A 16,525-nucleotide genomic window follows, 5' to 3' on the forward strand; every position below is an offset into this window, starting at 1 on the left:
GTTTTACACAGTCCCAGCTTCCCTCCTCAGGCTGAAATTCACTGAGGCAGCTGAGGACATCAAGAATAACTCCCTGTCTGGGAACTGTGCAGGTTTTGTAAATGACTTTTAGAATCTGGAAGCTACTCAGTCTAAATAACAAGGCCAATATTAGCATCTAAAGGGATACAAGTGAAGACTTCTGGTTTAATGTCCCAGCTGCAAACCTCTTTCCCAGCAGCAGCATCCTCACCAGCTGGCCAGCAGTGCACAGACACGCAGGGAGGAGTTCTGCAGCTCCTGCAACCTGCTCCTACAGCAACTGGTGAGAAAGTTGCTCACTACTTACCAGAAATCTTCTTAATATTGACCCAAAATAATACTTGGATATTGGATTTACTATTCTTCTAGAACTGGTACTGCTCTAGTCACACGCAGGAGGTTCTTTCTCACACATGCAAAGAAAACCAAAACCAAACCTTCAGCTTTTTGACTTCTACACTCAGAAACATTAATTTCACTACCCTTAAAGCACAGGCATAGACATGAGCCCCTATCAAGGCAAAGCAGCTGTAACACTTCTGCAAGTCAGATGAACTGTACACAAACCCATACAATATTTCACACATAATTAAAAGTGGCATATATAAGTTTTGTGGGTTCATCTGTTCTGAAGATTATTTCAGAACATAACTATCACAGGCTTGACATAAAAACTCAATATAAATTCAAATCCAGAAGATCTTTTAATTGATATTTGAATTACCGACTTTCAATTTTAATTAAGCAAACTCAATATCTTGATTTTACTTTATTTTCTTAACAAAACCTCCAGTACTGTAATGGATTCTTTTCCTGAAATCTTTTATGCTATTTTTACTGGAAAATGACCAAATAGAGTGAGTGTAGAAAAAGCTCTTTTTACTGGCTTGTCTGAAATTCCAGTAATTCTTCTAGAAGTTTACAGGGCAGAAATGTTCCTCCACATCTGTAATCAAGCAGATAAAATGAAAAACCAAATTCTTCAGGAAACATATTCTCTGTATACAGTATAACAGAGATTTTAAATAGGCTTCACTAGCAGTAGCTATATTAGAAAAACCACGAGACAACGGACCAGCACTACCAATAATAGAAGCTCCACATAAGTAATAACCACTATATTCTCTTAAATCAAAAAATATTGCTAAGCTTTTATCCACTTTAAAGCTTCTATCACCAAGACTGAATTATGATCAATTAGAGTTACAGATCCTATGTTAAAATGATACAGAATATTTCCAGCAACTAATTCCAAGAAATTCATTATGTTAGACTCTGAATTTAAAGTGAATACTTCCTCCCATTGCCATAGAAACGAGAGACTCTCAACTCGAAATTGCCATGCTAGTTGCTACAACATAAAGGCAGCTTCTCTCACCACGAGTTCAGATTTCATGTGTGAGACAATAGGCAGATATAACAAACCCACATGGAAGGAGAAATCAGAAATACCAGTAAAAATAATGACTCTATGATTACTATATATATACATGTATATGTATATATATAAAATGAAGAGGAGTCAGAGCAAACCAACTAATATCAAGTGCAGAATAGGCATCCCAGCAGGCCTGAGCTTCAAGGAGAGTTTTCCAAATGAGTAGTGCAGTGGCTGAACAGGGAATTTGGGGGGTAATCACACTTTACCTAAGCAAAGCACTCAATAGTTTAATCTGAAGAAGTGTTCAGCTCCTCCATCAGTCTGATACAAGAGTTCAGCAGCTGCTCCCTCTCCCACTTCACAAGGATTTCAATGCCATGATAGGAGCACCTGCATGATCTTTTAGCTTTTTAAGCTAGCAACAGGACCCTGCAAAACTTGGAAATATAAACTGCTGTTCCTATAAAAAAAAAAAACAAGGCCAGAGAATTAAAATATAATGGGATTAATACTTGTTTATACTAACATACCATTTTGGAAGCATGTGAGAGGCTTATGTGACATTTATTAATGCAGATTTAGCACAAAGAAGGACTTAGTAAGGGAATAACAGAAATGAACACAGCCATTCCATTTCATACTAGAATCAGCTGTGAGAATGTAACATGATAGAAACTATTCAGTGTAACTCTTATGGGCTACAAATAGGACTGTTCATCACTTTTCAGTCTAAGTTTAGGTAGAAAAAAAATGGTGTGTGTTATAAGAACTTACATGTGAAATGGATGTCCTGGAATGAGACTAATGCCCCAATTTTTTTTCCTTTCAACCTCTATAGGACAGGTTAGGTGTTGTTTTATGAAATGGCAATATTTTATCAGAAATATGCAGATTAATTCATGATTGCCATGATGGGAACAAAGCTGGAAGTTGTTTTTTTTATTATTACAAAAAGAACTTTAAAATGTGCAATTTAAAAAATCATTTTGCACATTTCATTTGGAGAAATGCAAGGACAACGTGAGATACAAAGCTCTTAATAAATAGATAAGTAATAAAATACATTTGTACCTGTTTGCAGGAAGGATTTCCACTCTGGAATACTCATGTTACATTAACACAGCTACACAATGTACCTGCTAGTATAGTGTAGAAATTTTTGCTCATTATACTCTACCACTGTTTTCCATTGTTCTGCTATGTATAGTGAATCTAAGAGCACTACTCATAATGATGAAGTTTATTTCTAGGGGTCTTTTCCCTTTTTTCCTCTATAATGAGGACACAATATTTCTCCAGCATTTTTAAAAACAAACACACTGTGACTCTGCAGAGAGTGAGTGAGTGACCTCAATTCTGTCCTCAGAGTCTGACCTAACAGACTGCCAAAGGAAAACCCCGGCCCTCAGCATAGTAATCTGTGAACTCTGTGGACAATTTATTAATTCTGGGTAAGTCAATGAAATGGCTGCCATGGCATGCACTTTCTGCATGCTTTCTGAACTGAATTCAAGCACAGAGGGTAGAAATATCTTTCTGGCAGAATAAACTAGTTGGTGTTAATGCCAGACCTGAAAAATGTGCTACCTGAAAGGTACAAGATTAATTTCAGCAACACAGGAAGGTTCTTCACTAGAACAAAAGGCTTGGAGTGGGCAAGAAGAATAATGTTGGTGGCAGACAGGGCTACATGGTTTGCAAATTTATGGGGGGCCTCCATGAAGTGCACTGGTCTGACCAAGGATGGCTCAAGAAAGTAACAAAAATATCATATTGAAATGTCTATAGAAAGGCATTATTTCATCTATGGATGTGGCAGCAGACAGCCAGTTTGTCTTGTCTGAAAATCATAAAACACATGCACATTTGGTATTTTAATTCCATTTTCACATGGTGTTGAATACCTGGACTGTTGCCCTTGCTTCCCAAGGTCAGAGGCCTGAAAAGAAAGGCGCAGTAATGACTTAGTGTTTATGGTCCTGCACTACCACTATGTAGTGTTTATGGCCATGACACCAGGGCTGTGTTGGTACCAGAGAAGAAGGAAGCAGAAATAGAGCCAGGGAGGCTGAGGTGCTGCCTCAGCACCAAGGAACCCAGCATGCAATTCTGTCAATGATGAAACGCTACCTGGTAAATCTCTTTTTTTGTAGGAATATTACTCATGTAGGAAAGTAATCCTACACAAATATGTGTTTCTCCTCTGCTCCTCAGGTGGCACCATTGCTTCACCCAACTTTCATGAGAACTTGGGACAGAAACACAGACATGTTAACAATAACTCATGCTTTCATCTGAAGAAGCAGGAATGCTATTTTTTCCTGTGGAATGAGTTAATTGTGCATATTTTAGAGGGACAGCTTTACACCAGCATTCTTCTGGAGAAATCAGTTGGTCATAGCTTGGACTGGAGCACCATTTGCTGCACATAAAACTGACTGGATGGTGGGCCTAGAGAGGAGGGGGAAATGAAGGTACATTCCGCTGGGCAGGCACCAGTGGGGGGCTCCTCAGGGCTCACTGTTTGGGCCAGGCCTTGTTTGGGCCAGGCCTGCTCAATATATCAACAATCTTGTGTTTTCAGTTCTGGGCCACTCATCACAAGACAAACATTGAGGTGCTGGAGCATGTCCAGAGAAGGGCAACAGAGGGAAGGGTCTGGAGCACAAGTCTGATGAGGAGTGGCTGAGTGAGCAGGGGTGTTTTGCCTGGAGAAAAAGAGGCTCAGGGGAGACCTTATCACTCTCTACAGCGGCCCGAAAGGAGAGGGGGTCAGCCTCTTCTCCCAAGTAACAAATAATAGGACAAGAAGAAATGGCCTCAAGTTCCACAAGGGAGGTTTAGATTGGATATTAGGAAAAATTTCTTTGCTGAAAGCATTGTCAAGCATTGGAAAAAGCTGCCCAGGAAAGTGGCTGAGTAACCCAACCCCGGAGATGTGGCACTTAAGGTGACAGTTTAATGGTGGCCTTGGCAGCACTGGAGTCAATGATCTTAAAGGTCTTTTCCAAACTAAATGATTCCATGATTTCAACATGTTTTGAGAAACTAAGACAGACCTAGGAAACACATGTTCCCTGTGCTGATTTTTCCTGTGCTGCAGGCACAGGGTTGTACTCTCTCTTGAATATGACAGAACACGTAAATTCTAAAACCGGTAATGTACTTTAATAATCTCTAAATTTTTTTTCCTGGAACTTTCACATAATTTTACTTTCTCCATTTTGTTCCTTGTCTTGCCTTCCTTCATCTCAAATTCATGTGCTGTGGAAATAATCAAAGACACCCAGGAGAAATGTCTGAAGCTTATAAGCAGAGCGAAACAGCATTATTCATATATTACTAATCATAATGCATGTATGAATGAGAAGACACCTGGTAGTGCTGTGTTGACAGCAAGCTACCTTTTGATTAAGCTTTCTGGATTCTAGCAATCTGAAGGTACTGACTAGGAGTTCAAGAGTAATGTAAAAAGGGTAAATACATGGCAGATACACACAAACAACAGCTTTCCTTCAGCTCAGCTTCTAGTGAAGTCTCCAAATTGTGGATAGCAGGTTTGAATAAATGAGAGATTTCAGGTTAACATTAAAACCATAAGTACTGTTTTAGAGATTATCATTTACCAATTTTTGTCCAGTTTAGGAATGCTAAATAATTTTTGTTAAAGCCCTTAAGTATCTTTCTTTCCTCATGCTTCTGCCCACCATTCCACTTTTCATTGGGTAGTTTCAGCCTACAGTTACAAAGCTAAACAAATGGCCAGAAAAGTATGACACCTTCTTAATGGACGGATTTCTATGAGGTTGAAGAAAAGCAGATTTGTAACAAATTGGGTGTGCTGAAGAGATACTGTTGGGATCACAGCCTCTGTGGTTTTTAAAAATTCAGTTAAGGCCAGGATTGCAATGGCATTCAGCAACAAAACTCAATGACAGGTACTTTGCCACTGAAATCAATAAATAGTTCCAACTCTGTGCTGTAGACTGCACCTACTTAGATAGGCATCTAGTCAATCTTATTATATCATAAAGTTTATGATTATTTTATTTCCCACTGCAAAATCTTGTGCCATTCTGTACATTGCTTGAGCACCAGAGTGTATGAGTTCATTTTAACTGTCAGATATATTTGCACCAAAACTTAAATGAAAAATATTCTGAAGTATTACTGTAGCAATATTTGCATGGCAGTTCTATACAAATTCCTACACAATCTCAACCTAAAAATGAAAATTTCTACCAGTCTCAAAAAAACCAAAGATTGTACTAATTTTTAAGTTTTTATGTATATTGTTATATTTATAAACACCTAGGTACATAAGCAAAAAAATTAGTTTGAGAATGTTGACATAGTCAAAAAATATCATTACGTACTTTGAACTTTGCCTCAATAGTCCCCAGTAAAAAAAAAAATCCTTTTTTTAAACTTGTTTATAGCACCATGAGGAAGAGAAGAACAAGAAACATCTGCTTCTGCAGCTACTGCAGCACTTTCCATCACTCTTTCTAAATCACAGTTGTGACCACCTCCTCCCATAAGTCCCTTTTGAAGGATTTCTTTTTCCATGTATACACCACTTCTTGTATACAAAATATGCAGATGAATAATTTATAGAATCTTTCATGTCATGAAAGGAGCTCCTCATCTATAAAGAGCAAGGAGAAGATCAAGAACACTAAAAGAAAAGCTCAGAATCCATATCTTTCATGAAACGCTGAATTAATGCAGGTGAGGTTATAGGATGCATAAAGGAAGTCAGACACAATTCTACCCCCTCACACCAGGACTTTCCTTTGATGTCAACAATATCAACAGATGTACAAGTCTTACTGTAAAATTAACTTTACCTTATGTGACTAAACAGAACTAAGCAGAGCACTCTCAATTATTTAATTTCTTCAAGGAAATGATGCACTAATAAAGTCATGGCCCCATCCTTTAATGGCACATTTGTAATTCTCAGGGAAGGAAAAAGACTGATGATTATAATTCTACTGCCAGTGAAAGCAGAGTCCCTGACATGAAACATCACAAGCTCTCTGGAGGAGCTGAAGAATAAATCACAAGCTACATGAGTCAGAAGTCAGCTTCAATGGTCTTTAAATTAAGATGGACAAGCATAAGAATAACATAAAGTAATGGTAAAAAAAGAACTCTGAATTTAATTTCAGGAGCTAATAAAATCCTAAGAAGCACAAATTAGGAAAAAGAAATACGTTTATTTTCAAATAGTATCTATGCAAAAGTTATAGAGAAAAGTAAACCACATAGGTTTTCAGGGTTCTTTGGGTCTGATTTTTGAAAGACCCTTGTGATTTTGTTTCTTTTATTCTGGAAGATCATGCAGCTTTCTGTTTCAAAATACTGTTCTTGTGAAGATAGCTATATCCAACATTCCCATCTTGGAGAATAGTGTATGTGATATCCAGGAATGAAATATCACCAAAAGAGTATCTATATGCACAGAGTGTTTTAATGAATGTGGAAGATAATTTTTTATGACCTTAAATAACCAGAAACATTTTAAAAAATCCATAACTATACATAGGAATTTGTGTGTGAAAAAGTCTGTAGTAAAATACTAACATTTTAACTAGCTAACATGTTTACACATGCAGCCAAAGCTTTGGAAAATGACAGCATTGCTGTATTTCTCTGCAAATGGCCTGTCATAGACTTTTAAATGAAATTTTCAAAGTTAAGCCAGGTTTTAATTGTAAAGTTTATGGATGAACCCGTTAAGAAAAAACACTACAAGGCTACTAAACCCCATAGCCACAAGTCAGTGGGTATTGAGACAGTACCATCCTGTGTCCTTTTAGTCTTGGCTCAGCAACCACAGTCACAGCCACCAGGAATAGGATGTGGAGGATGCAGTCTGCCCAAACTTGGCTGCTCTTGTGTCCATCCTAATGAGGGTCCAAACCTTTTCCTGACTGAGAAAACACTTGAAAATATGCCCAAGTGCATCTATAGTCAGCAAAACGTTCTAGAATATGCTTACTATTAAGTAAATTATTGGATTGAGAAAATTAAACTTCGGTTCCTCCTTCCATTATGTGTACTAAATGCCACATAATGTGGCATTTTTTGCTAAAGAATTAGGGATTGACACTTAAAGTCTGACTATTTAGAGTCAGATAAGAGCCATTAGAAAATATCCATAGACAGTGTCTGTTTTATTCATATTTCGAATAGTCATACCACTAAATACTTCAAAAAATAAATTAAATTGCTCAGTTGATCAGATCACCTGGTTACTTAATACATCCAAACCACTTTCCTTGAGAAAGAGATGCATCAGGCAGGAGCTCCAGGACAAAATCTGCTCCAATGCTCCTGAGTTCTGAAATCCATGTTTTCAGACTGTTCACTGGGATTCTGCTGAGGGCATCTGTGGAAGTTTATAACTCTTGGTAAAGAATAAAAATCCTGGTTTATGCAGTACAACCAAGTGGGCTGTTCATGCAACCCTTCCAGGAGTGAGTGTGGACAGCACAGACCTGGCCAGCCACTGCTGGGAATTGCTGTGGATCTGAGACAGCAGGGAACACACAGTGGAACTGGAGGCAACATTGCTCCCTGTATGACTCTTCCCCATGTGATTACTTATCCAAATTAAGATGCCTTTCCTTAACACGCTGCTACTTTTACAACTACGCATCTGTACATGTGTGGGAAGAAGACAGCACTTAATCCAAACTGTTCTGCATGTGAAAACAAACACACTGAGATTCAGAAGTATTTCTTTAAGGAACAATAAAAGGCTCTTATCCTCACCCAAAGGAGCTGAAGGTCAAAATGTGCATTTGCAGTACACCAAACTAATGTAACTGCTGTAAACACTTCGCTCATTGGAAGGGTTTATATTCAAAAAAAGCATGGGGGTTTGCAGAGGAAACCCTGCCTTCTTTATCTGATGTCAAAGACAGCTTTGCCTTTGACTTCATCTGGGCCAAGACCTCATCCCATGTGTTTCCAGAGATTCTCTGTGATTCTGCCAACAGTAGCACAACAAGTGGCTCTCAAAAAAGAAACTAACCAAAAAAACCCAAACAGGAAATAGTCTCCAAGGAATATTTCTTTGTGAACTCTTACAATTAAGACTAAATAATAATAATGATTCTTACAGTCTTTTCTCCTCATGCAAAACGAGGCACAACATCCTGCATTAAAAGCCTATTTATTTATCTGGTGTCATACCTAGAAGAATTCATGTTGAATTATATCATGGAACTGCAAATCAGTTTCTCATGAAGTTTACTCCTCCTCATAATATGCAGCAACTCCTACATTGTATGTTTGGGGATTTATAACTCGAGATGTTTAGCTAACACAAAACAGCAATATTCCATTAGACTTTTCCAAAGTAGTATTTCATCTAGTAATGTGATAAATAATGAAGTATTTAATTATTCCAGAGAGGGGAGTGTTTAATCAAACATAACATAAGGAAAAATCACGAAAGCACCTTTTCTATGCTTTAAAACAGCTAATCCAGCCATTCCCTGATTCCATCTACAAGTAAATTTTCACTGCTGAATTGTCAAAACTTTCAAACAAGAGAAATACTCACAGTCTCTTAAAGATCACATTATAAATAGTCGTGTCCTACCTCCACATTTCTCTCTCTGACTTCATTCCTAGGCAGCACTGAAGAAGCAGCTACAGTCACATGGTGCATTCAAGGTCATGCTATTCTAATTGACAGCGATAGCATTGATAAATTATGCGGAAACAACGCTAATGGAGTCATTAACCTTGCTCCAGCACACTAAAGGTGCTTTGCAATTTAAAAGGAGTAAAAAAGTTGCAAAAACATATAAAGATTTTATTGCTCAGCCTTTTCTCTCCTACACACTGCTGCAAAGCACCGTCAGGGAATAGTAATATTGCTGTAACGTGGCTGCCTGTGCTTTGTCACCGAGGGGCGCAGGGACGCACCGGCTGACACTGGAAGGAGGAGTCAGGTAGTAAAGTGCACAAACCATTGACTTTTTCTTTTTCTTTTTTTTTTTTTCCAATAGGAAGTTGGATCCAGAAGGCCTCTCTCTCCGGCGTAAAGGATGCTGGAGCACATGAAAGATATTCCAGCCAGGAAGTCTTTCTCAGTCCAAGAATCTGTGCTGAACTGTCATTTCCAAACACACAGACATGTGGCCAGTGCTTTGAGAACTTGCATTAAAACTGCAGTGAGTTAACACACTGAACTGAAACTCCTTGGGTATGTACAGATACAGGTACAGATACATAGAATTAGGTAGAATTCAGAATTTATCCCTTATGTCTTATGCAAAAGATTGCAGTAATTCCCAGACTAAAAGCCTGACTAGGGTCCCTAATTCATGTATGACAGGTAATTTATTAAGGGTGCACACATTAATGAATCACCTGTGGTTGCTTTGACTTAAGGAGAAATGTTATAAAAACAGTGAAGAGATAGGACATATGATTCACATAGCAACTCAAAGTAACCTTAAGTTTGCCTTACTGTAAAGAATCTATAGGATTTCTGAAACAAAAAATTGAAATTGGTTTGCTGACAATCTACCCTTATATTCTTGACACTTCAAATGCTGCTTCATTTTTGAATCCCATCACAGTGAAACCACTCACACTGAAATTATTAATAAAAAGAGGACAGTACAGAGCAGCTTTCCTGGAGTTCAGGAGCCCAAAGATGACCCTACACTGGCAAGACAGAATCCATTATAGTCGTTTTTAATCTTCGCTTATCACATGAACTCTTGTGTCTCCCTGCACAGCCTGTCAAGATATGATCTACAGCATATTGCACAACTTACCTATAAGGACAAATAAAAAGGTCCCAGATCATATCTGTATATAGAGGCTTGACCTCATGGAGATAACTGAATAGACAATAAAGTACATTCTGAAGGCCTGAGTGGAAATCAGATTCTTTCTACTGGTTCTGTCATGTCTGGATAAACTAATAACTAGCATATTCTTCAAGCATTTGGAAGTATCGCAAATTATACTTTAAACAATAAACTGTCAATTCCAAAGAGGAAGCAAAATTGCCCAATTATACCCAGTGCCAGAGAGATTCTCCTCTGTGTCCTCTGAGCACAGGCTGACGGCTGGAGTTGCAGAGCACAAGCGCCTCTGATGCCTGGTATCTAAAAACTTCCCACCGCAGAAATTCCCAAGTTTTCAATGGCTGGGCTCGCTGCCCGGCTGGAATGCGTACTTGAGCGATACGCCCACAGCCGCTGCACCACCCAGAGCCCAGCAGCACCTACGGACTCGGCTCCCAGAGCAGCTCCTGTGCTCCAGAAACGCTGCTGGGGTAGCAGAAACCTCCTCGGGAACGTTCAGCTGCACAGAACTCAGCTCAGCATAGTTTAAAGAGGGCAGAAACAAACATGTAAACAGCATCTGTGGCGTCTCTTCTCTATTGACTTTCCTGGAAACGCATTAACCTATTACAGTACTTCAAAATAAATAAGCGAAACAGAGGCGAGGCAAGAGTGCACCGTTCTCTCCCAAAAGTTTCTTTCTGCCTGTTCTCTCACTTGCTCTGAGCTTCCCTGGGATTAGCGATCGTTTTCACCAGGGATCAAATGAATGACTTTTCCGCTAATGACACTTAAGAGATGCTGAAGCCACCCTGGGCGCCACCAGGGACCCGGCGGGTGGCAGCAGCCCCTGTCCTCACACCAAGGAGCCCGGAGAGGGGCGAAGCCAAGGGCAAGCCCCGCTCCACACCGGCCCCGGCCGCCGCTCCGGCCCCCGGCAGCGCCGGCGGCAGCATCGACCGGAGGGGCGGCGGGACCGGGGCTGGTGCCTCGGGCCGGGCCGGGCCGGGCCGGGCCGGGCCGGGGGGATCCGTCCCCGTGAGAGCGGGGCTGCAGGGGGTGCTGCCGCTGCCCCCCGCCCGCCCGGCATGGCGAAGCGCTGTCACTGACGCACATTTAATTCGCCCGGCTGCGGGTACCGCGCAGCGCCGCTCGCATCCTCCCCCCGCCGCCGGGGAGGGGGCGGCTCCGGCGGGGAGGGGGAAAGTCAAACTGCAGCAACAAAGTTGCTCCCCCTCCGCTCCCCCAGACCTGCCCCGGCCCCCGGGGGGTGGGCAGAGAGGGGGGCCCGTGCCTGCCTTACCTTGCTTGACGCACTTGAGGCGGATGGGGTCCTTGCAGTGCTTGATCACTGCCAGCACATCCCTGATGGTGAGCCCGGCCACGGGGGTCTCGTTCACCTCCAGCAGCAGCTCCTCCGGCACCAACTTGCTGCCGCCCTCATAGGCCACCTTGCCGGGCTTCACTTCCCCCAGGTAGGGGAACTGCCCATTCTCGGCGCCCCCCTTCAGCTCGAAGCCCAGCTGTCCCTCCGGGTTCCTCACGATCACGATCTCGTGGACTCTGCTCGTCCAGTGGCTTTTTTTCTTCAAGCCCTTGGACATTGCCGTGGGGATGCTCTGCCCGACTCCCTCCCTGCAGTCTTGTGCTTCTTCCCCCCGTCCCTCTGTGCCCCCGGTCCCCGGGGCAGCCGCGCTCCTCCGGGCAGGCTCGGGGCGGGCGGAGCGGCCGCGGCTGTGCCGGCCGGCGGCCCCGCGGGCTGCAGCTGGGTCGGGGAGCGCCTCAGTGCCCGCTGCTCCCGTCTTTAGCTGATATCCATGGCAGCCGCGGCGGCCGGACCCTGCCTGCGCGTGGATGCACTAGTTGTAGAGAAACTGGCAGGAGGGAGGAGGGAGGGAGGCAGCGGGAGGGAGGGGACGGCCGCGGCGCGGGGAGGAGGAGGAGGGCTGTCGGTGTCGGTGCCGGAGCGAGGCGGGCGCTGTTTCGCCGCTCCCGCCTCGCCTGACCCGGTAGTGAAGGCCGAGAGAGAGGCTGCCTGGCACAGCCGGCAGAAGGCGGAGAGCGGCCCGGGCGGGGGGGCCAGGGCGCTCTGCGAGCGGGAGGGAGAGCGGCGACCCCCGCCCGGCCCTAGCGCGGCCCCGGCCGGGAGGGGGCGCTCGGGAGAGCGGGGGCGCTGGCCCCGCCGCCTGCCCCGCCCGGCCGGACCCTGCCCGATACCGCGCTGGACACTGCCCGGCACCGCCCCGGCCCGGCTGGACACTGCCCAGCGTCAGCCGCCGGCCGGACACTGCCCATCGACTGCCCCGGCTGGAAACACTGCCTGGCACGCCTCGGCCCGGCCGGACACTGCCCGGTACCGCCCCAGCCCGGCCGGACAGTACCCAGCGCCTGCTCCCTGCTGGACACACTGCCTGGCACCGCTCCGGCCTGACCGGACACTGCCCAGCGCTTGCCCCCGGCCGGACACACTGCCCGGTACCGCCCCGGCCCGGCCGGACCCTGCCTGGCACCGCCCGGGCCCGGCCTAACAATGCCCAGCGCCTGCCTCCGGTCGGACCCTGCCCGGTACCGCCCCGGCCCGGCCCGGCCGGACACACTGCCCGGTACCGGCCCGGCACCGCCCCGCCCCTGCGAGGGGACCGGCAGCCCTCGAACCGTCCGGGGCATCGCTGGGGGAGCTGCCCGGGCCGGAGCGGGAAGGGTCCTGCGGTTCAGGAACTCTGCTCGCGGCCGGGATGCACCAAAGGCAGCTGGGCTTTGGCTGTGGCTGCAAAGCCGAGAGACATCTGCTTGCTTCGGGGATCTCCGTGTCACGGGCGTTTGCAGAGTGATTTCACTCCATGCGAAGACCTCAGTTCGTTGAGTTGCACATGGGCATTGTTGTTTACGCTGGGTGCTGAGCCCAGAGCTGATGGCTCAGGTGGGTGCTACGCCTGAAGAGGGTATGACAAAGAGAGGGGTGGCAGTTCTTCCCCTTGAATTTACTGTCACCCAGCAAGTGCTCACCACCCTCGCACCGGTTGCCTTCTGCTGCTTGTCCTTAGCCAAAATCCCACCCTCCAACCTGCAGACCCTCCCTGGAGCCCCAGCAGTGGGATGCGCTGTTCAGCAGATACTGTACCTCAATCCTCCTGTGAGCTCTCCCTTTGCTTAGTTCTGTCATATGCCTCACATGTGTGAGCGCAATGAGTGTGGCAATAGGCATGTCTTTCTAGGAAACTTGCCTTGACGAAAAAAATAGTTTCCATCCCAAGTGGAGGTTGACAAAATACACTCAGAACAACATCCTGACTTTAGGAAATGTAGTTTTTGTACCTGCGGGATATGGAGCAGGATACATGAAGGCAGGGGTCTGCAGACAGGGCATTGAATGGGAAAAGGCAGGAGAAATGTACTTTGTGTTATGGCATGTGATTTAAAGATGGTCAGATATTTTTGAAATTTCAATTAAAGTGACTCCGCAATGAAATTTTCCAAATTGTGCTGCTGTTTTCCTCTTGGTTTCTATGGAAACAGGCCTTTATGTGATCATGCTTGGCTGTGTCTCCTTTACTTCTCCAATAACTTTTGAAGCTGTTGGGCAGTTTCACCCAAATCTATCTCAAATATAATTAAGCTATTTCATGAAAGCAGGCAGCTGGGTAGGGCTGAGAGATCCTGTAAATGTCCCAAAGGCTGTAACATGAACTTGCCTCTTATTAAACAGTGATTCACATGGTTGAGAGACCATATAAATGTCTTGGTAATGAGAAAAGTTTCAATTACAGCTCATTATCAGCTTCACTATAAGTCTGTGGGAAAATAGGGTTCTTCAGTTCATTTTCCCTCAGAATTACTTGAGTTCCAGAGGGGAAGAAAGACACATGCAGAGGGGAAGAGAGCATTGAGAAATTACTGACATCTATATTTGCAAGTCATTTCACCTGTTTTGCTGTGGGGGCCTGGTCAGAAGTGCAAAACTCTGTGTGTGAGTGGCTTCCCAAAAGTGGACTCAAAGGATAAATAAACCTAGACCCCAGATATTTGGAAACATGAGATGCATAAGTACAGACAGCTGAAGATGAGAGGGGAGCTGGGAAGGTGCCTTGACTGGAAGGTACTGAGATGTTTTCACTGGTGGGACAAGGGTTATGTAATGGGTTCCTTTTCCAAAGGCCATCGTGAATGTCCTGTTGTCACTAGGGAGCAGGGGCTCTGATTTGACAAAAAGAGGCTAAGGCATTTGGAAAGAAAACAAGAGTCAGTAGGTAGCCCTGCAGTCTTTCTGTAGCCCTGCCTTTTTTTCAATTTGTCTTGGTTTTTAGTTCAGAAAAGGGGTAGGAACCAAATGGCTGAAAAGAGGAATACAAGACATAACATCCCGTTATCCTTCCTATATTTTACCAAAATCACTTTGCTGAGTCATCTGCTCTACTAAAGTCCACTCTTTGAAAGTGGTCACCATTTCTTAATTTGGAGTTTGTAGTCATTCTGCTAGTACAGTATTGCTGTTGTTGATTTGTCTTATAATTAAAATAAATTTTTAAGTAAGTCCATGTTTAGCACAATATATGTACAAAGCTAGGACATCTGCCAAAAATACAGCTCTTAATAAATATGTCAATAAATATTGGAAATATCCCTAGATGGGGGAAGGGCATGCTGTGGATGTTATTTTTCTTAGGAGTCTATAGTAAAGTATTGATCAGAGTTTTTAAAATGCTCATTACCATTTTAAGACAGAGGACTTTAACAGTAGGTAATGGATAGAGCATTTCTGATTTCACATGTGCTATGGAAAAACCCAGCTGAATAACCCCTTAATGTCTAACTGTAGTTGTATTAATCTAAAATAAGAACATGTAGAAGTGGTGGAATTCGTGTGGCAGGGGCATTAACTTGGAGGTGGGCAGCAATGTGAACCAGGCAGATCCTAGCACAGGCATCTGCAGTTTGGCAGAGAAGTGGGAGATTAGATGGAAGGAGCCTTAGCAGTTTTCCCAAAGCAGATCTGTGTGTTGCTTGATCCTCATGTCAGAAAAGGATGGCAGTTTCCAAGTACAGGGACCAAGAAAACTTGGTGAGGAGGATGGCAGCCATACTTGTTAAGAGCAGGAGAGAGCGAAGGATGGCTGCAGCATTTTCTTACAGGAGCCATAAGATTTTAGAGTTTTGAGTTGACTGTTTATGGGTGAAATTTTGCCATCATATCATAGCTGGCTTATGTGCTTTGGGCCTAGGGCAGTAATACCAGAAATGCATAGCTTGCTTTGCACCATTTCAGCTCATTTTGTTTAATTTTTACAGGGGTAGAGGGTTATCTGTGCAACCAGATTATTCTTGTCTCTGACAGAGCAGGCATCCCAGCATGTGGCTGAAGGAGTGAGTGAGCAGATTTACTGTCTGACCCCTGAAGAGCCCAAAAAGCACTTTGTGATTTGCCGAGACCTCTCTGCTATTCCCTTCCATTGGTTCATCCCAGGAGGGCCTGTGAGCTGGTCCTGAGTGTGAATGTAAGGGTGTCTAACACAAGGGATTTCCTTGAGCAAAAGTAACAACAGCACACAATGAAACACATTCAGCAAACAACACAAATGCCTTTATTATTCCTTTAAATCTGAGCCTGTAAACACGAGAACCAGTAAGTCACTGTACATTTGGGAGTAAAGTTGAGCACATGAGTAAGCTGAAGCGTGAGACTTCATAAATATATTTGGTAGCTGGAAAGGAATCCTTCCTACTGTAACATTACAGATTCAGTAAAAAAGTAACTGAATTCTGGTTTTATTTTCAGTATGCCATGTTTTTAGATAAGTGAATTCCTCAGACAGAAAATGATGTATTGCACATGCCAAAGGGGATAAAAAGAAAATACATCCATTACCTTCTATTATTTATGCAGGAATGGAGTTCTCTGCCTTGTAATTGTGTTTGTGATGTTGGACTTGAACTCAGAAGACATTAAATTTCCTTCTTCAGCACATGCTTCCTGTGTGACTGGATGATAACAACATGATATTGCTCTCTCATTTTTTCCATTTTAGTATGGGCATAATTCCTCTTTTCTCTACAGTTTTCTATTTAACATGTCAGCCACCCAACAATTATTCTTAAATAAGCTTCTCAACGCTACAATATAAATTCATCATAGGACATGTATTCATCTAGGGCCAGGAATTCAGATGATTAAATCCAAAATCTTAAATATTTTCCCTGTACCTTTAGTTACCTGAAAAGTTTGTAATAGATTATCTTCCCATCAGTGGAGCTCCAGAGTGTCTTAGTTGATTTCTTCTGCTTGGAGTTCTAAATGTCCTCCTTG

General features: G+C 43.6%; 1 protein-coding gene across 11 annotated transcripts in view; it reads right to left on the reverse strand.

Moving 5' to 3' along the window:
- Positions 1 to 11,901, reverse strand: part of MAGI2 (membrane associated guanylate kinase, WW and PDZ domain containing 2) — a 701,395-nt gene extending 689,494 nt beyond the window's left edge. For 6 of the 11 annotated variants that reach the window (XM_058021985.1, XM_058021981.1, XM_058021983.1 and 3 more), the window contains exon 1: positions 11,528 to 11,895. In XM_058021985.1, the coding sequence (XP_057877968.1) occupies positions 11,528 to 11,828 (301 nt within the window). In that variant the 5' untranslated portion in view covers positions 11,829 to 11,895. Of the gene's footprint in view, positions 1 to 11,527 lie in introns of all 11 variants that reach the window. The other 5 variants (XM_058021989.1, XM_058021987.1, XM_058021980.1 and 2 more) reach the window with 4 other exon arrangements.
- Positions 11,902 to 16,525: the final 4,624 nt, after the last annotated feature.

The sequence above is a fragment of the Melospiza georgiana genome, chromosome 4, assembly GCF_028018845.1.
Source record: "Melospiza georgiana isolate bMelGeo1 chromosome 4, bMelGeo1.pri, whole genome shotgun sequence".
Taxonomy (NCBI): domain Eukaryota; kingdom Metazoa; phylum Chordata; class Aves; order Passeriformes; family Passerellidae; genus Melospiza; species Melospiza georgiana.